This window comes from Paroedura picta, chromosome 3 (genome assembly GCF_049243985.1).
Source record: "Paroedura picta isolate Pp20150507F chromosome 3, Ppicta_v3.0, whole genome shotgun sequence".
Taxonomy (NCBI): Eukaryota; Metazoa; Chordata; class Lepidosauria; order Squamata; family Gekkonidae; genus Paroedura; species Paroedura picta.
The window spans coordinates 19,708,112-19,732,264 of record NC_135371.1 but is presented as its reverse complement, the minus strand read 5'-3'; the positions used below and the strand labels follow the sequence as shown (position 1 = coordinate 19,732,264).

Here is a 24,153-nt window from a genome sequence, read left to right as displayed (position 1 = left end):
TCAGAAACCAAATGTGGGACCTTCTGCTTGCAAAGCATGTGTTCAACCACAGGGCCACAGCCTGCCTCAGTGTAGACAAAACAGTACTGAAATTGTGTGACATTATTTTCTTTAACTAAAAAGCCAAACCTTTAATTGCATCAATTCCAAATCCTTTCCTATCCAGCCGATATCTCGGACGTTTCATCTTGCCCCTTCTCTCCTCCCACCAGCATGGAACATGACTCACTTCATGAACCTTTGGGAGTTATGGCTCATCTGGACCATTTCTTACCTGTAGACAGTTGTTGCACGTGCCACCTTGTTTATACATGTGACTAGTTGGGCTATATTATGATCTTGGCCCACACTACTATGCAGAGCTGAGCCATGTGCAGAACCTTGTGAAGCCTTAGCAAAACCCCAGTTGACTAGGAGGCCTGAAAAAGAGCTGTCCCCTAAATTAAAAGGAAGCACCCAGCAACTTGGCAAGGGGGGAGAGAAAGCCCACACATCAGTGGATTTGCCCTGTGCACATGGCTCTGCAATATCCAGTGATGGTACTGCAATATCCAGTGATGGTACTGCAATATCCAGTGATGCTTGGTCCTATCTCTGCTTCAGCCCCTTATTTTGCTAAAAGCTATCACTTGATATTGAGAACCCAATTACCCAGAGTCCTTCTACCCCTAATTATTCTTGAGACACAAGGGAAGAGCATGCTATGATAAGTGCTAACGAGTACATTTCGGACTGACGAGTGGGCAACAAATAATTTTCTTCCTTGTTTACAAAGGAAAGCATATGGCTTTTTAATTTACCCAACCCTTCTCAGGCAAAAACAGAATCAAAGACGCTTGATCTGATAAATGCCACATGATGATTTAACTGAGATGCTACATGATAAGGGAGCTAATAACCCCCAAAAAAGGAAGGCAGGAAGGCAGGAAGGCAGGAAGGCAGGAAGGCAGGAAGGCAGGAAGGCAGGAAGAAAGAAAGAAAGAAAGAAAGAAAGAAAGAAAGAAAGAAAGAAAGAAAGAGTAATCTCGCAGCCTTTCAGAGGCGATCTCTCTCATTCATGATTATAGGTGTTACTGTTAACCAGAAGGTGCAGGAGCACTGTTCTTTTCCTTTTAACAATGATTATGATGCTAAATAAAACTGGGTTCTCCTGAATCAGGAAAGCAAGGCTCATGGTGCTGGTGGTGCCCAACAATCTGCTGGGGATGTGTCACAGCTCAAGCCTGCTTCGAACACCTTCCATCCGATTCAAATCTGGGAAGGGGAGATGCTTGTGGCTACTTGGTGGAAGGAAGAAGGAAGGGGGGGGGGAGTCCTAGGGAGTAGCCACAGTAGCTAGTACCAAAACCAATGAAAAGTCCTCTCAGATACTTAGGATGGCAGAAAGATACCTTCTGTTTCAACAGCATGTACGTTCTCTAGTGTTAACAAAAACAGTCTTTTCAGCTAAGAGATTTTACAGCAGGTTTACAGCAGTTTTCTCCTTGCCTACACCTTCTGGTGTCCTTTTCTTAAAAAAAAAAAAGACATCTTTGCGGCTAAAGTTGTCAGAAACTTGCATTATTGCACCCAAGAATGCTTGGAAGAATACTGGGTCCCCCCAGTCCTGAGGGGGAAATCAGTGGACATTTGTACAATCTTATGTATGAGTACTGGTGCATTTTTTAAAAAGCACTGGTGACAAATTTGGAAATTTGACACTTAGTTTGCTTTAGTACATGCATAAAAGACAAGGGTTTGATTTGTTGATGCTCTTGTCAAGGCTTTCTTGAGGTGATTTTGTTCAAGGTATTCGGTTAGAAAACAGTTATTCTAAGGGCACTTGGTGCCCATCATTGAAACAGGAACTCTCCTTCCACCATTCCTATAATTACAGAGAAGATTTTGCTCATGCTTTCACACAAGGGATGTATCCAGATATCCTCAACCTGCTAGCACACACTGCATATGACATACTATATTTAGCTCACAGTGCCAGACATAAAGCAAGGATTATGCAGACTCAAGGTTTTTAAAAAAATATTTCTGGTTTCCTGTTTACTCTCTACCACTCTCCATTGAAAAAAAAGGCCTATAGAGCTTGAGGCAAATTCCCTGTTAAACTGGAATGTGTGTGATTGTGTGTGTGTGTGTGCTGAACCCTGCTCCCTCTCCATCTCTCATTTTTCACAGAGCTTGACTGGAGCAAGCAGTTGGCTGACTACAGCCACAGAAAGTTTCAAGAGGTGGGGTGGTAAAAGGTGGCCACTATATCAGAAAATAGAGCCTCTTGTGGCGCAGGGTGGTAAGGCAGCAGAAATGCTGTCAGAAGCTGTCTGCCCATGAGGCTGGGAGTTCAATCCCAGCAGCCGGCTCAAGGTCGACTCAGCCTTCCATCCTTCCGAGGTCGGTAAAATGAGTACCCAGCTTGCTGGGGGGTAAACGGTAATGACTGGGGAAGGCACTGGCAAACCACCCCGTATTGAGTCTGCCATGAAAACGCTAGAGGGTGTCACCCCAAGGGTCAGACATGACCCGGTGCTTGCACAGGGGATACCTTTACCTTTACCTTATATCAGAAAACAAGTCTTTGTTATTGGGCTGTTAAGAATGTGTCCACCAAATGGCAGAAGTGTGCATGGAAATGCAACTACAAAGCAGCGTTCCAAGTGAACGAACTAGGTAAGTATCAACCCCACATTCCCATTTCCATGGTCTTTGTCAGGACCACTGGGTAAGGGGAGGGGGTTAGAAAGGGAGAAACTAAAGGGCTTATGTCACCCCAATGCCCACTGGAGTTGGGCAAGGCATGCAGATTAGTTTTGTACGACGCTTGGGTTGGGCCTCAGTGGTACAAAGATACATTTAGAGGATTTTTTTGTCTCTTTGGGCCCTTGATGGCTCTCAAGAAGCAAGCCCTGGGCTGTTTTCTCTTTGGGGGCCCTTTTGCTGCCTCACAAAATCTCACACAGTCACTCAGTTGTGAGCCCAAGGGTAGCCTTTGCGTGCTTCCTTTCCATCTTTCCTCCCCAGCTTGTAAAACAAGCCAGTGTTTGTTTCTGGATGCTAGCTTGATGCTAAGTGAGGAGGGGCATAACAGCTGCAATGCTACCATTGGACTCAAATTTGTTCACAAGGGAAAGCACCGTGATTGCCCTCAGAAACCAGACTTTCTCTCCCAGGGTTTTGTGAAACTCTGGGATTTCTTGACAGTCCTGGAAAGGTTTCCTGAATGACTGGGAGTTAATTAATTTTTAAAATATTTAAAACATTTGTTAAGCCCTTATTGGGCGATATGACCACATATGGTCATGTCAACCCACTCACCCCTCCCAAAATGACCAACAATGGGCCTGGAGGGGGTGGGAAGGGCAAGAACCGGACGGGCAAGAACACAGCTATGCTTCCCAACCATATTCTGCACCATGGCACTATTTCTGGGTTTTTTTTGAAGCCCGAGAAATGTTTCAGGGTTTTCTTAGTGGGAGAAAAGTCGAGAAATGCTGAAGTAGTCAGACTGACTTGCTGAGTTGTGGGACATTATGTGTGTGTAAAGTGTCATCAAATCTCAGCCAATTTATGACAATCCCAGCAAGTGAGAAGGAAAGTGAGAAGCAGAGGTGGTTTGCCAATTCTTTCCAATGTCTCTTTTCCAAATACTGACCCTGCTCAGCTCCCACAATCTGATGAGATCAGGCCATAACACGTTGCCTTCCTTTCATGGGACATTTTAATCACATTTTTGTGTTAATTTCTAACACGTGTTAGACAGTAACATGGCACCACACATAACGGAGGGGGGGGGGAAACAGCCCCTGTTTACAGGGTCACAGTTCAAAAGACTGTACCCATGAAGGAAGACGTGAGAAAGGGATGTAGGTAGCAGACACCCGAATGAGGAAATCCTCATATGCACCACAATGAAAGAGGTTATGGACACCTGGTGATGCACAGCACATTCTTAAAAGAAGAAATGTAGTGAGTGTTTACACCTATTATTATTATTATTATTATTATTATTATTATTATTATTATTATTATTATTATTATTATTATTATTATATTTATATCCCACCACTCCCTTGCGGCTCGTGGCAGGTAACAATATCACAAATCCCCATTAAAACCCCATAAAAACAATAACAACATTGCCAATATTACCGGCATGGCAAGAACGGCAGCTCAACTTCCCCCCCTCCCTCCCACTACTAGCGGGTGGAGAGGAGGTCCTGATGATGTTTTGCTTCGGGTCCGGAACCCGAGTCCCCAGGGGGGGCATAGATCTATTACCTAGCAGGAGATAGGAGAAGAGAGAATGCATGTGGAATACTCAAGGAATATCCCAGACGCTGATTTGGGAGTCAAACACCACTTGGTGGGTGCTAATGTAGTAAAATTATGGCTGTTCATTAACGAAGTCTGGGATCACAATTAAAGGCGGCACTTGAAGGCAAAGCGGTGCTATGGCAGACTCTACTGAAGGCCAATCAGGTACCTTTGGGGAGGCAATCAGGCACCTGTGCCAGAGAGCTCTGATGTCAAGAGACCCTCTCGTGGGACGTTCGGGCAAGTGTTGTGAAGGCTGCAACTGCGCCGTTAATGAGACCCGAGGCTTTTACAATCCAACAAACACGCTGTAATATGTAACGAGCTTATCACCTCGTTTGGAGATACTGTTGTTAAAATATGGCTCCGGAGAAGGGCAACGCAGGCTTTAAAACTGTTTATAAGCTCCAGGAATATTCATATGATACAAAACAGTCATTAAAAAATAAATAAACGATAGAGTGCGTTTGCCTGCTGGTAAAGTGCATCCATAATGAACGTCAAATGGGGCTGCAGGATTGTGTTTGACTGGTTCGCGCGAGGTGCAGTTCGAGCATCCACAGTGAACAGAATTCTAAGTTATCTGTATTGTTTCTCTTCTGCTTTATGCGAACCGCCCCGAGCCTTCGGGGAGGGCGGTATATAAATATAATAAATAATAAACAAATGCATATTTTTAACAGAGTTTTGTTCAGACTGATGTAACCCGTCACGAGCCACTGGGAATGGCGGGCAATAAATCAAAATATAATAATAATAATAATAATAATAATAATCCTAACCCTGCCCGCACCGCTGTGGGCGCCGCAGACTACATAAAGCCATAAGGGCTTAGGGGGAGGAGTTAGGGCAGGCTCTGTCTGGGATGAGGAAGGGTGCCGATTGGCCCTTTCCTCCGGACAGACCATTGGCCTCGCCGATTCCTGCCCTGCCGACAAGGGAGCAACTGCGAGCTGTTGCTCCCTTGCCGGCGGCCTGATGCGGCGGAAGCGCGAAGCGCCTCTCGCCACGTCAGGCTGCCAGCCACGGAGCCCCCGCCATCCGCGCGCCAGGGGCTCCCTTGCCTAGCGCCTGCTGTATTGTTATTACAGCAGTCTTAATTACTAGTAATAATAATAATAATAATATCACTCAATTTGCAAAGGCCTAATAATCTGCATCTTTAAGCTGATATTGCTAGATCAATATGGTACATTATCACGTCCACACGCAAGCACACCGCTACCTTTCTCATTGGCGTCCCAGCTCTGCCGCCATGCAGCACACTCAGGCATACCTAAAAAGTCTGAGATTCTTGGGAATCTAACAACTGGCTCTATCTCCTGGATCTGCTGTGAAAGAACACACCAGGTCTGCCAAGTGACTCCACAGGAAGTCTGCAAATGATGCCACTTAGCCTCATTAAAAAAAGGCTTATGTGACCCGGAATGCCAAGGTGTGCTTTACTGCAAAATAGGTTAAAATATCTATCGAATGTCTATTAACCAGAGCGAAGGAGAACAGCACAATGAGGTGGTCCATGAAACGCTGGAAATGTTGGCCTCCCCAAAACGTCCCGCCATTGTTAAAACAGAATGGTGTGCTTCATTTCAAAGGATCACACCAAATATGCCCTGCTTATATTTTTACAAGCAGGTCCTTCTGCTGCCAAAAAGACCTGTGGGTTCTGTTGGTCTTGCTCAGTGGTTCTCAACCTTCATAATGCCACGACCCCCTTTGGACCCGTGGTAAAAGGGTCAATCAACCCCCAAAGGGGTTGTGACCCTCAGGTTGAGAGCCGCTGGTCTAGCTGATCCTCATATAGAACATTTTTGCTTGCTTAACTTAAAAGTGCCTTCAGTGGACTAAGATGGGTGTAACTCTGCTTTGAACTGCACTGCGAGTGGCAGGAAAAGACACCTTAAGAAGATGAGCTGGTTTTGTATGCCGCTTTCACCTACCTGAAGTCGTCCCAAAGTGGTTTACAAACACCTTCCCCTTCCTCTCCCCACAACAGAGTTCGGTGTGGCTGGGAGAGCAATAACAGGGCTGCTCTGTGAAAAGAGCCCTAAGAGAACTGCGATTAGCCCAAGGTCACCCCGCTGGCTGCATGTGGAGGAGTGGGGAATCAAACCTAGTTCTCCAAACTAGAGTCCACCCCTCTTAACCCCTACTCCAGATTTTGGAGAAGCGAATCTGCATGCTTTTATAGATGTATTCCATTTCTACTCCTGCTTGCTAAGAAGGCATACATTGAACATGTGGGTAAATAATAATCATGAGTCATAACAGAAGGAAAATAAAAGATGCTCATTCTCAGTCAGACAGGCAGGTTAAAGGAATGCTAAAGGAATCAACTGTTTAATTCCATTCCCCATTTAATAGTGCAACTTAAAATATCCGTTCTAGGAAACATTTGATATTTGTGGCTGTCCCATACTTCGGGCTCCGGGGCGAAGTACCTTGGGTGTTATGCAAGTGGCCAAAGAGCAAGCTAGACATACTGGCTGAAGGGTGTTAGTCTGGTAGCACAGAGGAGGGATACTTCCTGATAGCCTTATCCTCTGCCTGAGGCAAGTCGGTCAATTACTAGACTGGCCACTAGGGTCAGGGGTAAAAGTAACTTAAAGTTCTTACTCTTGGAGGGGGTGTGTGTGTGTGTGATGTAAGCAAAAGATGGAAGATAACACTTTGGGCATTTCCTTGCCAGCACTTGTATTGTCTTGCACAGGGTTACTTTCTCTCTTGGTTGGGGAACTCTCTTCCCAAGTCAAGAGGATTATGGGCAGTTGTATGAACGTCCAAGCCTTTACTGTCCACAGTTCTTGACATTTACACAATAAGCGCTCTACTTGAACCGAGTGACACATGACACCAATAAAATATGTCCGCTGTGATGTATGTATTCGGGATTATACAAGCTGCGATGGAGATCACAGACCTCCCTTGTTCTTTGTAAGCCGTGTGAGGACCAAGTCAGGAACTGGGACTATGTAAGAAGAAGGGAAGAGGTTTAACTCTTCAACTCTTCCACAGCTGCACAAACAGAAGCCAGCTCCAAATGAAAACAACAAGATGAGTGGTTTATTTGAATGACTAACAACACATTTGGGAAAAGGCTAGTTTCTATTTATGAAACTCTGTACGGTGAAAGAGTTAAATCCCACCCCCACTCCCCAGCAGAGCTCCTGCATGGCTATAACTCAGCTTGGGGGAGAGGGGGGAGAGGAGGGAAGATTCAATCACAAATTGAATCTCAGTACCTGGTCTGGTTTGATCCATAGCCTGTGGCCATATGGAGTAGTCTGGATATGAGGCATAGCCAGGGCTATTGCAACTAGGGGACTAGCAGCCTAGGCCCCAGGGCTGAGCCTCACTTCTGCAGCTTTGATAGTACAGAAGTGCATCATTGTCACATCCCAAAACACAATGTTGTGGCGTCATTCTTGTGAGCACCATTATGCTGGCATTCTTGATAACAAATGATCATGAGTAGAATGGCTGTAATCCACATCTCATGTTGTGTAGAGTAAGGCCATAAAGGTATATGATCTTAAAGTGGATTGAGACCATTCTCCATTACTAATCTGGGTTCTGCGGATTTATTTACTGCCTGTCACTCAATAAATCATATACCAGTTGGGGTCGTTGTGTCCATCAGATGACATTTGTATATCACTTCTAGATCTAAAATGCGGCAAAAGAGGTTGCAATCTCACCTCGACAATTTTAAGAGTCACTCTTGATTTACAGCAACAGGAGACAGAAAAGAAGACAATATACTTCAGGGAGAAAAAATTTTATAGAACAATTTAAGAGGCATGAAAATCCTGGGAAACTAACTGATTAATCAACTAAGTATTACGGACCTCCTGTAGCTTCTCCACTTGGGACAAGTTTTTAGCAAGTCTGAGGCTCCTGTTTCTATCAATACATTTGAGAAATGGGACTTCCTACAGAGAGGAAAATGTCACATGCAGCTTAACATCATTTAAGTAAATGAGAAGGTTGGGAGAATTGGTCTGATCAGGCTGTTAACAGTTTTCAGTATCTTAGGATGGAGGTATTAGGGTTGGTGTGCATGCCATGAGGAACACAACCCTCAAACCTGGGGTTGCTAACTTCAGGTTGGAGATATGGGGGTGGGGCTTCAGAAAAGTGGGGTTTGGGGAAGGGAGGGACCTCAGTGGAATAACATACCATGGAGTCCACCATCCAAAGCTGTCATATCCTCTAGGAGAACTGAGGCCGACTGACTTAGAACACCTGCTGAGCCCCCAGACGTCCCCTCCATGATTGAAAGAATCAACCCCCAATGTTACTGTTAATTGTTAGTTATATATTATAAATGTGGTTTTGATGCCTTATTTGAAAGTTGTAGATGTTGCGGTCTATATATCAATCCATGATATATAATGTTCAATGTAAACCGCCCAGAGCTGCAAAGAAATGGGCGGTATAGAAATCTAAATAAATAAATAAATCTATGTACTCTGGAGCAGTGGTCCCCAACCTTTATTAGGCTGGGGACCGGCAGGGCATTGGGCCGCGCCCGCAGGGACCGCGCGGGCCACGCCCACGAGCCGCGCCCGGCCGCGCCCGCGAATCGGGCCGCGCCCGCGGGCCGCGCCCGGCCGCGCCCGCGGGCCGCACCCGCGAATCGGGCCGCGCCCGCGAGCCGCGCCCGCGAGCCGCACCCGTGGATCGGGCCGCACCCGCGGGCCGTGCGGGCGCGGCCCGGCCCTGATTCCCTCTCCCCGCCCTCCCGCAGTAAGTAGCTTCCCGGGCCGCAAGCTTGCGGCCCGGGAAGTTTTTTACTGCGGGGGGGGGGAGGGGCGGGGAGAAGGAGCCGCGGCCCGGCGCCATGGCCTTTGCGGCCCGGCGCCGGGCCGCGGCCCGCAGGTTGGGGACCACTGCTCTGGAGAACAGTTGGAATTCTGAGAGATCGCCAGGCCCTACCTGGAAATTAGCAAGCCAACTCAAACCCAACCCTCCGCTGTATCCCCTGATCACTTTGAAACTAAAAGAATCAGGGGAGGAGGGATTAATTAGAAGAAGAAGAAGAAGAAGAAGAGTTGGTTCTTATATGCCGCTTTTCCCTACCTGAAGGAGGCTCAAAGCGGCTTACAGTCGCCTTCCCATTCCTCTCCCCACAACAGACACCCTGTGGGGTGGGTCAGGTTGAGAGAGCCCTGATATCACTGCCCGGTCAGAGCAGTTTTATCAGTGCCATGGCGAGCCCAAGGTCACCCAGCTGGTTGCATGTGGGGGAGTGCAGAATCGAACCTGGCATGCCAGATTAGAAGTCGGCACTCCTAACCACTACACCAAACTGGCTCTCTTAGGAGTTGAACATTTAATTTAGAGCATTATCACCTGCCGGATGAGCATCAGAGGTCAGCATGTCCTTGCAGCTGCCTAGTGGAATCAACTACCAGCTCGACCACGAGGCTATAATGACACATCAAGCCAGTTCCCATCGGAAAACCGTAACACACCTTCCAGCTATCTTTTGCAGATAGCAGCTTTCCTAACTATGGATGGCAAATCACTCAGATCTAGCAAGAGCACTACAGTTCATGACAGAGGCAAGACTCACTACCAGCGACTGTTGAAATGGAAGCAGCCGACTGCAAAACAGACTTCAGAAGTTGTATAACAACAACAAAGATATAACTGCAGCAGCTTGCACAAAAAACCACTAACCAATCCAGTAAGTGAACGTGCAGTCCATCAAATGTGCGACACTCCAGAGGAGGAGAGTGAATCTGCTTTCTGGATAAAGGACACACTCAACTTCCACTCCTGTCCTTTGACTTCAGGCCATTTTATTTATATACCAGGAGCTCAGAAATGTGCAACAGACCAGCTGTTTCTTTCCTCGCTCACCTTTGCCGAGCCAAGGACTTGAAACAGTCACATCGCTGTCTCCGAGCAACAAATATAATCCAGCCCCTGTCACCTTTGGAGAGATGTTTGACAATTCATTTTAGATTGGGGACACCAGAAGCCCATATTTCTTTGAGGTTTATAAAAATGCACCAGGTGCTCTTGCCCGTTTACAACATGGGCTAGCCTGAAGAAATGCACCCCATTTGTCACAAGGAGACAGAGCCTTAACCACAAGCAGCCACTCAAGGATGTACAGGCCTGAAATAGCCCCATATGCAACCCACTAAAGACCAGGATAGGTAGCCTGAGGGGAAACCTTCAAATCATCCAGGAAAGAACTATTCCAGAGTCAGTGTTACAGGCTCCATTAGCGCTCTCTCTCTCTCTCTCTCTCTCTCTCTCTCTCTCTCTCTCTCTCTCTCTGTCTCTGTCTCTGTTTGTAGAAGGAGGAGGGACTAGTCTCCAGTAAATACTGGTATCGTTCACTGGACAGATTAGAAGATTTAGGATGGAAAATTCAAATTACATCAACGACAAAGCAAATTGCCTGAGCCAAGTGGTCTAGAGCAGGGGTAGTCAAACACTGGCACGGGCTCATAGGAATTGTCATCCATGGACATCTGGAGGACCACAGGTTGACTACCCCTGATCTACATAATCGGGAGCTCACTTGTAATTCTGGGAGATCACCAGATTCCCCCTGGAGAATGAACACCTTAGTCCAGGGGTAGGCGTTTGCTGGAAGGGGCTCATGGGAATTGTAGTCCATGAACATCTGGAGGACCACAGGTTGACTACCTCAGTCTAGAGAATGGAACACAAATTCTAGTTTTGATGCTTCACTAGCCAAGTTCACATGTTACAGCCTGTATGTCTGTACATATACCAGTTCGTAAGAGACAGCCAACGTGCATTCACTTTACAAATGCAAAAAGGGGCCAGAACCCAGACAAATGTGAGGTTCCGATCAGCTGTTCAACAGTATGACCTTCGGCTGTAACATAGGAATTACTCAATGTATGTATATTAAAAAATCAAGGGTCCACAGATTATATGTGTGTTTGCTGTCACCTGTGAGCATGCATTCCTTGATCCAGATCCACTTTATCATTTTGGCACACTAATAAAAATCCACCACGATGCACAGCTGTACCGTACCCCTGGTGAAAGTGTGAAAATTAGCCAGAAAAGAACTCTAAACACTCCGGTAATCCGAAAACGTTGCGCAGTTTGCTTGTTTCATAGAACAAGCTGCCGGGGAAGCAGCCCGTTCTGCCATGGAGAGACAAATGTCTGTATTATCCCATGGTGGCAGGCACTGCATTCAATGTGGAAAAAGCTGCTAACATTGTTGTTGAGGCTTTCATGGGATTGCAAGATGCATCTCCTAAAACATGGCTCAGAATTCAGGGTTTCATCTCGCAGCATATGTGCAACCACGCATTCTGGCCGGTGCCTGCAGGACAGCCTCCCTCTGAGAGCTTCTCAGCTAAGCCCACTGTCAAATGCTTGCTGCAAAAGCCTTACATGGAGATTGTCTAAAGCAGGGGTAGTCAAACTGCGGCCCTCCAGATGTCCATGGACTACAATTCCCAGGAGCCCTTGCCAGCATTCGCTGGCGAATGCTGGCAAGGGCTCCTGGGAATTGTAGTCCATGGACATCTGGAGGGCCGCAGTTTGACTACCCCTGGTCTAAAGGAACGAAGCAATGTCTGCTGCAATCCACTTCGACTTCAGGCAAAGCCCTACAATCACATCGGGAGCGGCCCGTGATGCGTCTGTGATTGCTGATTCACGGCAACCACTCTGTTGAGTCAATAACCTCAACCACACACACACACACAAAGCCGTTCAGGCTTCAGAGATGACTTCTCGGAGAATTAATTTTGATTCCAAGAGCTGGTGTCATGCAGGGGATAACATGCTGGATCCCAATGGGAGAAAGGAGGGGAAAAAATCCCTGCTCAGCTACCAGGCAACTGACCATCTTTCACTTCAGCCTACATTTCAGATTATTTACCTCTAGCCACCCTGAGGTCTTTAAATGAGAAATATTTCAAAAGAGCTAACGTGGAAATAGCGGGTGGGGTAGCAGAGGCCTAGGTTCAAACCCACAGCCACTAAATTTGCTATATTAACTCCAGAGTGGCAGCGTGGTATAGTGGTTAAGAACAGTGGACTCTTAATCCGGAGAACCAGGTTTGATTCCCTGCTCCTGTTCTTGCAGAGCAGTTCTCCTAGCGATCTCTCAGCCCCAACCACCTCACAAGGTATCTGTTGTAGGGAGAGGAAGGGAAAGGTATTTGTGAACCACTTTGGGACTCTTTCTGGTAGTGAAAGGAGGGATACATAAAAAAAGTCTTCTTCTTCTTCTACTACTACTACTACTACTACTACTACTACTACTACTACTACTACTACTACTACTACTATGTGATCTTGCATAAGTTACTCTCTTTTAGCTTCACCTATCTCACAGGGCTGCTTTGAGCATAAAAATGGATGAGCAAAAACCATGTTCCTTGGACGGAAGGTGGGATAAAACAGCCTTTTAGGTAGCTAGACATATTTATACGTCTGCATTTCTATGTTACCATTCCACCTTTACAGTATGAAGAATCCTTTCCACCCCCTCAAATATACCTTTTTTAAAAAACTGTGCTGGACAAAAGCCAACGTCTTTTCCTCCTTACCCACCACCACAAGCTCCCAGGTGGGAAAGAGACGTACTCACAGCAGCTTTTATGGGGGCGAAGGAAGCATGGGAACAACCTAGACAGCAATACAGCTGTATACTCTGATGCTGAAACTTGGACAGCATGTCTTAGAGCAGGGGTAGTCAAACTGCGGCCCTCCAGATGTCCATGGACTACAATTCCCAGGAGCCCTTGCCAGCATTCGCTGGCGAATGCTGGCAAGGGCTCCTGGGAATTGTAGTCCATGGACATCTGGAGGGCCGCAGTTTGACTACCCCTGTCTTAGAGAGTAAGCAGGGTGGAATGAAGGACCTGTGTTTGAGGGGGAAATCCAGCAGTCACACATGCAGGTGGGAAGAACAAGCCCTTGTAGGCACAAGAGCCAATGCAAGCATAAAGGGACAACAGGCTGACTGTGATACAAACAAAGGACAGGCCTGGTCTGGAAGCCCTTCTAGCCACAGCAGGCTGAAAACAGGAGAGGGAAGCTGTGGTGGGCAGAGTCAGTGCAAACACACATGCCGCTGCTTTTCGCTGAATGAGGCCTCTGGTCCATCCTTATTGCCTGCTCAACTGGCAGTGGCTCCCCAGAGTCTCAAGCAGAGGTTTTGCACATCGCCAACTGCATGATCCTTTTAACTGGAGATGCCAAGAACTGAGCTTTGCTGTCCTCTCAGGTGAGAACCTGAGCAATTTCCAGCATGAGCAAAAGTACTGTTCTGTTTTCTATGATATTTCCCCAGTATTTTTAGGCGGGGAGGGGACGCAAAGCTAGTAGTAGATAACAATTAATCCATTTGAGTTGCATAATCAACAGTTTGCATAACATGCAAATTAGACCACTCCAAAGGGGAGGGTCTTCAGTACCCTAGAAAAAGATCATATCAATATCGTAGATGAGGGCCTTTAATGCAGCAATACACAGCACACAATGCACAATGCAATACCTTTTTTTGGCATAAAGCAGATTAGCAAAATGAACAGAGTCATCAATACACAGCAAATGTAGCTACCCCAGCACTATAGAACAGGGGTAGTCAACCTGTGGTCCTCCAGATGTTCATGGACTACAATTCCCATGAGCCCCTGCCAGCATTTGCTGGCAGGAGCTCATGGGAATTGTAGTCCATGAACATCTGGAGGACCACAGGTTGACTACCCCTGCTATAGAATACTTTCCAGCTTGGGCAAAGAGTCTGGAGCAATCTGTCCTGAGCCAGAATGAGTGCTGCAAACAGGTCATTAAGGTGAAGGCTACTCAGGCATTTGCTCAAGCAGTTAAAAACAAAACCTAAAAAAAAAAAAATCAGAATCTTGTGCAGCATGCCACAAAAGTACCTGGGCTCTTCAAAATATAAACAAGTCACTTCCTTTTTTTTTATAATGCAATTACCATTCATTAGTGTCCTGGAGTGCACAACCCACCACCGATAAATATTAATGTTTTAAGACGATAAAGCAAATGCTAGTTCAGAAAAAAACAAACATGCCGTGGTGTCATTATTTGGCCTAAGCTGCACTGCAGTTTTGATTAATGATATTCCTCAGCTCACTTGTGATCTCGATCGCTTCTCCCAAAGCTATTGTTTATGTGCATTTATATGTCTCTGCGCATGTGGAGTGCATAACAAATCCCCAAGAGCCCCTCTGGTGCCGAGGACCCCTGAGGAGCGGAAGGCTTCCCTAGCTTGCTTGTTTTGTTCACGCTTGATTTCCAGGAGGCAGGCTGCCTGCCTGCCTCCCTAGGACAAACAACGTGGTCGGGGTGCAGCTCTGTCTGTTTACGAGAAGCAAGTTGCTATCACTGTACTGGACTGAATCAATCAGGTATGGTTTCCTCGGAAAGGCTTAGGGGTTTTGTTTTTGGTTTCTTTTTGGGCGCAAACAGAATGGACCTGTGAAGACGAGATACATCAAAGAAGGAAAAATGTAAAAACACCTAAGCAGGCAAAAAGCACCCACAATTTAAGATTCACAATACTTTTACATGTGGCTATTTAGTAAAAACAGCCTCTTTTTAACGCTTGCAATGATGAAGGGGCAAATGCTGATTTTATAAACGTAGGCAGCTTGTGAGTGGGTGGGTGGCCAGGACAGGATGTGCCAGTGTTTGGCCCTTCCTTGCACACCCAGGGAATTGCTGATCGCCACTGTGGGATGGTAGGTGGATTTCCTCTTGGCCAGGCTGGATTCTGGAGATTTTTGGTGAAGGGATCACTTGGGCATGAAATCGGGGTCACTGTGGGTGGGCAGGTAGATGTGAGTGTCCTGCATAGTGCAGGGGGTTGGACTAGGTGACCCTGGAGGTCCCTTTCAACTATATGATTCTATGATTCCATAAAAGTAACTATTGACCATGAGTAATGTATTGTTTTCCCTTTCAGGGAAGGAGAAGAGGGAGAGAAATGTATACCTTTTCCATATTACAAACTTATGTCATTTCAGTATAAATCAGAGCCAGATTTGTGTACCAAAAAAAAACAAAGAAAAGAAAAGAAAAAGGCCACAACATTATTGTTAAAGGCATATCAAATGTTTTCAGATCAGATATGCATATAGAGGTTGAGCAAAATTCCCCACTGTCTGAGATCTCCCAGTACTTTGGCTCTCGCCCTCAAATACTGTCTTAGATTGATTCTTAGACCTCCTCTCACAGATTCACTGGGAAGCACAACAGATGTGTCCATCCATGACCGTTTATGCACTGGAGGTTTCATGCTGGGTTGCAGGCTGGAGTTTTAGTTGTGGCAGGTGGCCCCACCTCTTCCTGCACCCACACGGGGGAGCATTTGGCCCAGTGCACCCCATCTGCCCCCTATTTGTGTTCGTGCACGAGAGCTGGGGAAGTAAAGTGCCCAGTGCATAAACGGTCCATGTGAGTGTTTCTTTCTTTTGTTTATTTTAGGGAAAGCATTTTCACAGAGTGTAACAATACAGTTCTACATGTCAAATCATTCCCACCCAAATTCTCCATGTAAAAAAACCAAAAAACAACCCCAATAACAAAAAGGCACCAAAACCCCACAAACAAGTCACATTTTCACTCTGTTCTACCTTTGGAGGCTTCTGTCCCGAGTGGATTTTCAAAGATGCTAGTTGTCACTTGACTCCAAGCATCCTTCACGGCAGACTTGGAAACCACTCTATTGTTTAAGCTCTGCTGAGGCCGGAAGTTGTTCCTCAAATATTCCACAGATTTGACATGGTCTTGCTGTTCCGTGGTAAATATGGAATAGAATGCCTCCAGCTGAACCCAGCAATCAGGGTGAAGGGAAGAAAGTGGGAAAAGGACATTAATTAGAAAAACAATGTGGCAAAATCTGGGAAGCTGATAAGAATGCAAAATGGCAGGAAGTACTGATGCCAAGATAGATAAATCAAACAGGAAGCTAGGCTGCCCGCAGAAATCACTGCCAACTGCCTTATCTAGCCCCGTTTCTGTCTTGCCAAGCAGCAGAAAAAAACACATCAGAAAAACTCTCTACAAAGGTAATGTTTGTTGGAGGTAAGAAAAGATCTTTCCCTAGACTTGTATTTACTGTTACATACTTACAGATCTATATAAACCCCTTCTTTGTTTTATGCTGTGTTGTGTTTCTTTACTATTCTGCTGCAGGAGAGGGGGGCACACATTCATTTCATACGTCACATAAATCACAGTTCCCCATACAGCCCATTCTAGCTTTCTATTATTTGTATTTACAGCGGTATCTCAAAGGCCAGCAGTTCCGAGAGTGGAGGGACCAATTGTGTTGCAGGCTATCAATACTGTAAAAGCTGGGCCCTGCTACACAAAGATAACAAACCCAACTCCAGATGGACAAAATCCGAGAAGGCAGAAAGAGGTACCCAACAGGGAATGCTGGCTCCCTAGATCACTTTGCAGAAACACGACTAAACTAGAAAAAGGACTTTGAGCCCTTCAGGTTCCCTGATCCTCTAAACCAGGCTTTCTCAACCAAGGTTTCGTGAAACCTTGGGGTTTCTGGACAGTCCTGGAAAGGTTTCCTCGATGCGTGGGAGTTAATACATTTTTAATATATTTAAAAATTTTGTTGAACATTTATTGGGTGATATGACCATATATGGTAATGTCGACCTGCAAACACCCCCCGCCCCCCGCACATTGCCAGAAGATGGGCCTGGAGGGGATGGGAAGGCGAGGGGCCACAGGTGGGCGTGTCCACAGATATGCTTCCCAACCATCTTCTGTGTGATTGTGACACTTCTGGGGTTTCTCGAAGTCTGAAGAATGTTTCAGGGGTTTCTCTATGGTGAAAAAGTTGAGAAAGGCTGCACTAAGCAATGATCAACATTTTTGTTAGAGATCTTTCTCCAACCCCTTTTTTCTCTCCTAAGTACTTTACTAAGGGAAGATCACCTGTGCTTAATTCCTTTTAAAAGCAGGAAAAGCTAGATAGGGGAAGGTGACTTGCAACATGAGGCAATGGACTAGCTTATATATTGTTGTTTAACCAAATATATAATTGACTTTCTGTTCCTTGAAATTCCACCTGCACAACTGAATACCACAGGCTATTGTGCAGCCACCACTTGTTGGCGTTTAATTTAAACATATTAGTAACTAGATTGATGCTGGCATTTATTTGTCAGGCGACACACAATTATTCAATCTGAAAAGTGGAAAAAAAACACAACCTCTCCACGACCTAACTGTCTGAAGGAAAATACACCTGGTGGTTTTATTTAATCTGTTTCTTGACAACGGTATGTGCCAGAAGCAGGATAATATGAATACCTGGCAAAGGGAAATCATCTTGGTGCATTCTCTGACTGAAATGAGATTGAGAGACGCAAGATAAACCGGAGGGCTTCAGGCTTTTATTTACCTCTGCCTTGGATGGGGGGTTGGGGGTGGAGGCGAGTGAATATTTACACTCATTCCTTCCGACAAATCGCTGACTTTTTATGTGAAAGTTCATCCAAGATGCCTCTGTTACAATGAGATGTATTAACACAAGCAAATAAAAGGCGGAGCAGACTCCAGCAAGGAGACATTTTGAAAACAAAGGTTTTAAATGTCAAAAGCCTTTTTAATTGTTGAACACTTAGCTGCAGATTTCTATATTATTGCTCTGGGATGTCTCTCGATGAAAATGCCACTCATTGCCTTGATCTACAAGGAGGCCTGCTATGGGCTCATTTTAAGGATTTTTTTCACCAGTTCCAGAAACACATAATGGCAGGCTTGTGGTATTGTAAATATAGGTACAGGATGGCAAATTAATGAACACCTTTCTTCCCTTACGTAATTAGTTCTAACAACCAGATTTTTATCTCTGATACAACTAAATAACTTAGCTGACTTTCATGGAACATAGACAAAGGAGGGGGGAAATAACAATGGGAAAGTCCACAATAGAAATTTATTCGAACAGCATGATAATAGCTAGTGTCATTTGGAAGAAAATAGGATGTCAAGTTTTATGATCTCTTTGTACAGAGTTTGGAGTATTTTTACTTCTGTTTCGAAGAAGAAGAAGAAGAATAAGAAGAAGAAGAAGAAGAAGAAGAAGAAGAAGAAGAAGAAGAAGAAGAAGAAGAAGAAACCTTGAAATCTGGCCTCAAAGTCCACAGTAACTAAGAGGTACAAAAACAATGAAAACTGAACTCAACAATGAGTGAGGCAAATCCTTTGCAGCACAAACCTACCTGGCGATAAGAGATGGGAACAGGCATACGAAAAACAATCCACTCCACAATCTCACTGCATGGAGGAGTAGTCAGTGAACCTGCATACCGATAGTAACTGCCCAAAGATGCTGGCAGAAGATCTCTTAAAACAAAGGGATCCAAGAAAGTCTCTTTCTCTGTAAGAAAAACAAAACAAACATCATAACTTCTAAGACCTGGACAGCCCAAGACATGGTTCTATCTTATCTTATTGTCTACAACCTTCACTGACATTCCATGATTTCTTTCCTGCTCATGTCCACATCATTTGCTACTACCTACAACATACGCTTGCTTGCAAATCTAGAGCAATCAGCTGATGGGTTCATCATGATGTGACGCTTTTGAAAACATTTTCTCAAGTCTCTTCAAGGGTTCCATGTTCTCTAGTGCTCGTAAGTCTAATACCTAGATCAATGCTGGTATTTATCTGCAAGGCAAGACTCAATTATTCAGTCTTATAAATGACAAAAGACCTTCTCAGCTCTGGAGATGGAAGGAAAATGTGTTGGTTGTTTATCCATTCCTTGACAACCGAAAGAAGTGGATAATGGATATTATGAGGGTTTGTGAAATGCAGATTATCTTGGTACATCCTCTGAGGTTGCTAGATAACTCATGGCTTCAGGCTTTCATGTACCTTTATCACAGGAACTGAAATGTGCGTGCCACTGAATACATGCACACATTCCTTCCAACATATTAGAGTGACTTATTACATATAGTGTATTAATGTGACCAAGTAAAAGGCAGACTTAAGGATGACATTTTAATTTTATTTACTCATTTATAAACCACCATGAGCCAGAATTTCTGAGAATGGCGGTATATAAATAAATAAATAAATAAATAAATACAATCCCACCTTTCTCACCAAAAGGGACCCAAGGAGGTTCAGACTGTTCCCCATTTTATCCTGAGATGGTCAGGCTGAGTGTACGATGGGCCCAAAGCTACACAGCCAGCTTCCATCACAGTGCTGGCATTCAAACTTGGGCATTCTGGTCTTAGTTAGACACTCTAGCCACTACATTATCTTTAGTTTAAAACGTTTTTTAAAAGTCATAGCTCCTTCGTACTAGGCATCCTTCCTTCCCCACACAACCCTATGAAGCAAGTCACTGGTAATCCCACAGCGCAGTGCAAGACAACTCAGTGATTTCCTGACGGAGCAGGGATTTGAAGTCAGATGACTTGGCACCTCAAGTGTTTGATCCCACTGACTCTAGCTTCTAAAATGCTTTAGGATGCTTAGGGCTGATCCTGCGTTGAGCAAGGGGTTGGACTAGATGGCCTGTGTGGCCCCTTCCAACTCTATGATTCTATGAAATATTTGAGTTAATATTTAACCTCTCTCTAACACTTTCCGTATACAGCACATTATTCAAAAGCCAGTTCACGCACAACCACAATTAACCCCAAATGTGTGTGATAAGAAATAGCCACACGTGATGGTTTTTAAGACACATTTTCCAAACCCAGTCCATGTTAATGAGACTAAACTGACAATTAAAACATGTCAGACTATATTGACAATTAAATTCTTAATTCAAGGGAAGGACTGTGTCTCAGTGGTAAACCATCTGCTTGGCAAGCAGAAGGTCCCAGTTCAATCTAGTTAAAATATCTGGCAGTAGGTGATAGGAAAGACCTTTGCCTGGAACTTTGAAGAGTCTGACTGGAGAACGCTGACTTTGATGGATCGCAGGTTTGAGTCCGTATTAAGGCAGCTTCATGTGTTTATTAATTTATATCAAGAGTCAGCCCTAGGACAATATTTTCGCAATTAACATGTGTCATTTGATTTTTTTCTCTTGCCTGACCATCAATGAATTCAGAGTGGCATACATTGTCCCAACATTTTATCATCACAATAACCTGTGCGGTGGGTTAGCCTACAAGAGGAGCTGGCCAAGATCACTCACTGAGCTTCATGCCAGAGGACAGGCTAGAACCTAGTCACAGTCCATCGCTCTATTAAGAACAAAAAAAAAAAAAAAAAAGAGCTCTGCTAGATCAGGCTAGTGGTCCATCTAGTTCTGCATCCTATCTCACACAGTGGCCAACCAATTACTCTGGAGGGCCAACAATGGGGCATAGAAGTTGAGGCCTTCTATTAATGTTGCTTCCAATACAACGCATTGGCTGTCAAGCCAGAGACCCTCCTAAACTGCACACAGAAAGTACATGCACTTAACACAATATACATCCATTTTCACAAAACTCAGTGCATGATGAACTACAATAGGAACTACTACGGTATTTATTCAGATAATTTATTCTGAAACAATCGGAACAAGATTAAAAAAAACAAATCTGTGAAAAGGCTTTTAAAAAAAGGCAATCAAGCAAACTTCTCCACAATGCATTTAGATTACCTTTTAGCAATTCTGCCATGAAAACTTTTCTCAGCGGTAATAATTAAGCTTCCTCTTAAAACATTCTTTTTTGTTTATTTCTTTTTTTATACCCTGATTTTCTCCACAATGGGGACCCAGGGAAGCTTACATTGTTTTCTCTTCTCTTGGTTTCATCCTCACAACCACATTATGAAGTAGGTTAGGCTGAGAGAGTGAGTGCTCCAAGATCATCCAACAAGCTTCCAGCGCAGAGTGAGGATCTCAGCTTGGATCTCCCAGATCCTAGTCCCAGATCTCCCAGATCCTACTCTAACAACCAGGAGTGATTTAAGGATCTGCAGGGCCTTTTGCACCAGAGCTAGTTTAAGAATTTGTGGGGCCCTAGCAGAGTACAGTTGCAGTGGCAGCGGCCAGACTGGGTGTGGAAGGGGTCCCCATAGTGGAAAAGGGTGTCATTCTGAGTGTCCTTAAAGAGGGAAAAGAGAGACTTTATGGCCCTGATTCATGGGGAAGGGGAGGCACCATGCAGGGCCCTTGGAAGTCCGAGGCCCATAGCATGTACTACATGGATAAACCAGTCCTGACCACACTCCTTCTATTGTTCTATTAAGAGTAAGGTTATACCAAGTAAAGCAGCCACACTGATATTATATTTACTTTTACTTCCTGATTACCTTTCTTGAATCTTTACGAAAGAATGTGATGAATGGTTTTAGCATGCCAGACAATATAAACAGCTTCATGAAATTCACGACTATGGTAATGCAAACACTAAAGTTGAGACATGGCCTAATGACAAAACAAATAATCATGGGTTTACTTATGCAAAAAATAAAAGCATAGATTAAATTCATATAACATACTAAAATTGTTCATTAAAACCAGATGCGTTTCAGCCTAACTACCTTCCTCAGTGGTACAGAAAAATAAAATATACTTAATAAAGTTTGGTCAATCATAATCTTAACACAGCCCGCGGCGCCACGGGCGCCGCGGACTAAATAAAGCCGTAAGGGCTTAGTGGGAGGAGTTAGGGCGGGCTCTGTCCGGGATGAGGAAGGGTGCCGATTGGCCCCTTTCTCCAGACAGACCATCGGAGCGCGACTGCCGGGGGCTCCCTTGCCTAGCGCCCGCTGTATTTTAATTACAGCGGGCTTGATTACTAGTATAACATATATCAGTTGTGACCTGAGCCTTAAAAACACTTCATTAGAAGGATAATTTATTAATTAAAGAAGTCCTCCTTTTTGGGATGCATCAAGACCATCAAAAGCCAATTTTAAATAATTTATTCCTGGTCCTAAGTTTCGTATACATAACATCAGAATAACTTGTAATTTTATGGAAAATATGTACCCACATGCAGGAAGTATTTTTAGTATGTAATACAAATTAAATTTGTGCTATTTTTTTACATATGCAAACCCATGATTATTTGTTTTGTTATTACATCTCGTCTCAACCTTCTTGGATACCTGGCTTTCAGGTTGTAATATTTTCGTCCCTTCTCTTGGTCATGTAAATTCTAAATTCAAAGGTTTGTCTTTTGCAGTGAGCCCAGCATAAGTCCATGTTCACTGGTTTTGTAACTATTTCTAAAACCCTGCACAACGTCCTCCTTTCAGAGCTGCCAAATAAAGTTACCACCTCTTTCAAAATGGGGAAAAAGGAGTCACTGCACATAGAGAATTGGGTAGCCAGACTGCAGACAATCTGCATCAGTTAAATTCTTCTAGCAGTGAGAAGACACTACAGCAGGGGTAGTCAACCTGTGGTCCTCCAGATGTCCATGGACTACAATTCCCATGAGCCCCCTGCCAGCAAACGCTGGCAGGGGGCTCATGCGAATTGTAGTCCATGGACATCTGGAGGACCACAGGTTGACTACCCCTGCACTACAGTACAGGATACCGAAATTCAGCAGCACAGGTGCTTAAAGGACTGTCCAAATTGGACAAAACCATTTGAAGCACACCGCTGTGGTCATGGTCCACTGTGTTAGTACAAACATAATTAGCACAGCTGAGGAGCACCCATTTTGTTCCCCAGCCTATCTGATTTATGAGGTAATAGTATTTCATGGCCTTTGAGAGACGATGCACTTCTTCAGATCTGCCAAGAAAGATGGAGCAATAAAAACTCACCATAGTAACAATAACCTAAGCAAGACAAGTTCAAAATGGAGTCTGATTTGGCTTCCCAAATCTGCATGTTTACGAATAAGGTTTGCTATGTTATTTTCTACAAAAAAATAACACCAGAATAGTACTGCAGATAGGCAGGTGCTAGGTTAATTCCCTCTCACTGTGCCTGAGGACCATCTGATGTTTTTCTACATAGTCTCAGAGATGAAACCTGATATGTGGTCAAGGAAAAAAAAATCACTAACTCAATGGCATCTATAAATAAATTGCTGTACCATTTGCCAGACTGTCAAACAGAGTCCATGCGGAATATACTGTGTTTAGTTCTGGATTTCATTTGTTTTGCCTCCTAGTTTTTCAATATGTCAGACCATACCTTGGGGGTAAATGGAATGCCATTTCAGTTTCAGATAATTACATTTGTTAGCAAGCCTGCATCACCTAGCATTGATAATCTTTGCTAAAATTTACATTTCGGAAAAATAAAATGAAACCCCAAATGGCGGGAGATGTCCACTGGCTGGAGCAATTCTCTGCTGTTCTTTCACAGTCATCCCCTGTGGTTCTCGTGATTAACTGGCCGAATCTCCCACTATGGCTATGAAAAAGGTAACAGCAAGGTGCTTATTAAGTGCTTTATGCCTAGAGTCAGTCCCTGCAATGGAATTTTGCCCATGCTGCGCAAGCTGATTTCCCTTGCATGGCTTTTGTCTTCCCCAGATTCTTTCTGGAGATGTTCTAATGGTTTTATTTATTTATATTTATTTATATTTTGACTTTCATTCTGCCCTTTCTCAAAAAGACTCACATGATGGCAGATAACGCTCAACAAAATAATCTTGTTTTGATATTCTATCTAATACAGCCTGGAGAATTCCACCCACCCACCCGCTCCAGCCATTACATTAATTTGAGTGTTATCTCTTTCTCCAATGAGTACAACATGATTTCACCTGCCTCCCAATATATTCACAGCAACCTTGAGTGGTAGGTTAGGCTAAGAGAGTATGGCTGGTCCAAGTTCACCCACGGTGCTTTACTATAAATGGAGATGGAAATTTGGATCCCCAATCCTAACCTGCA

General features: G+C 44.5%; 1 protein-coding gene across 4 annotated transcripts in view; it reads right to left on the bottom strand.

Annotated features, from left to right (window-relative positions):
- The window catches only part of PTPRG (protein tyrosine phosphatase receptor type G), a 622,240-nt gene that overhangs the window by 133,287 nt on the left and 464,800 nt on the right, over positions 1–24,153 (bottom strand). For all 4 annotated transcript variants that reach the window (XM_077325006.1, XM_077325002.1, XM_077325003.1 and 1 more), the window contains exons 7-8: positions 18,546–18,703; positions 15,927–16,119 (exon numbers count right to left, since the gene is read on the bottom strand). In XM_077325006.1, the coding sequence (XP_077181121.1) occupies positions 15,927–16,119; positions 18,546–18,703 (351 nt within the window). The remainder of the gene's footprint in view (positions 1–15,926; positions 16,120–18,545; positions 18,704–24,153) is intronic.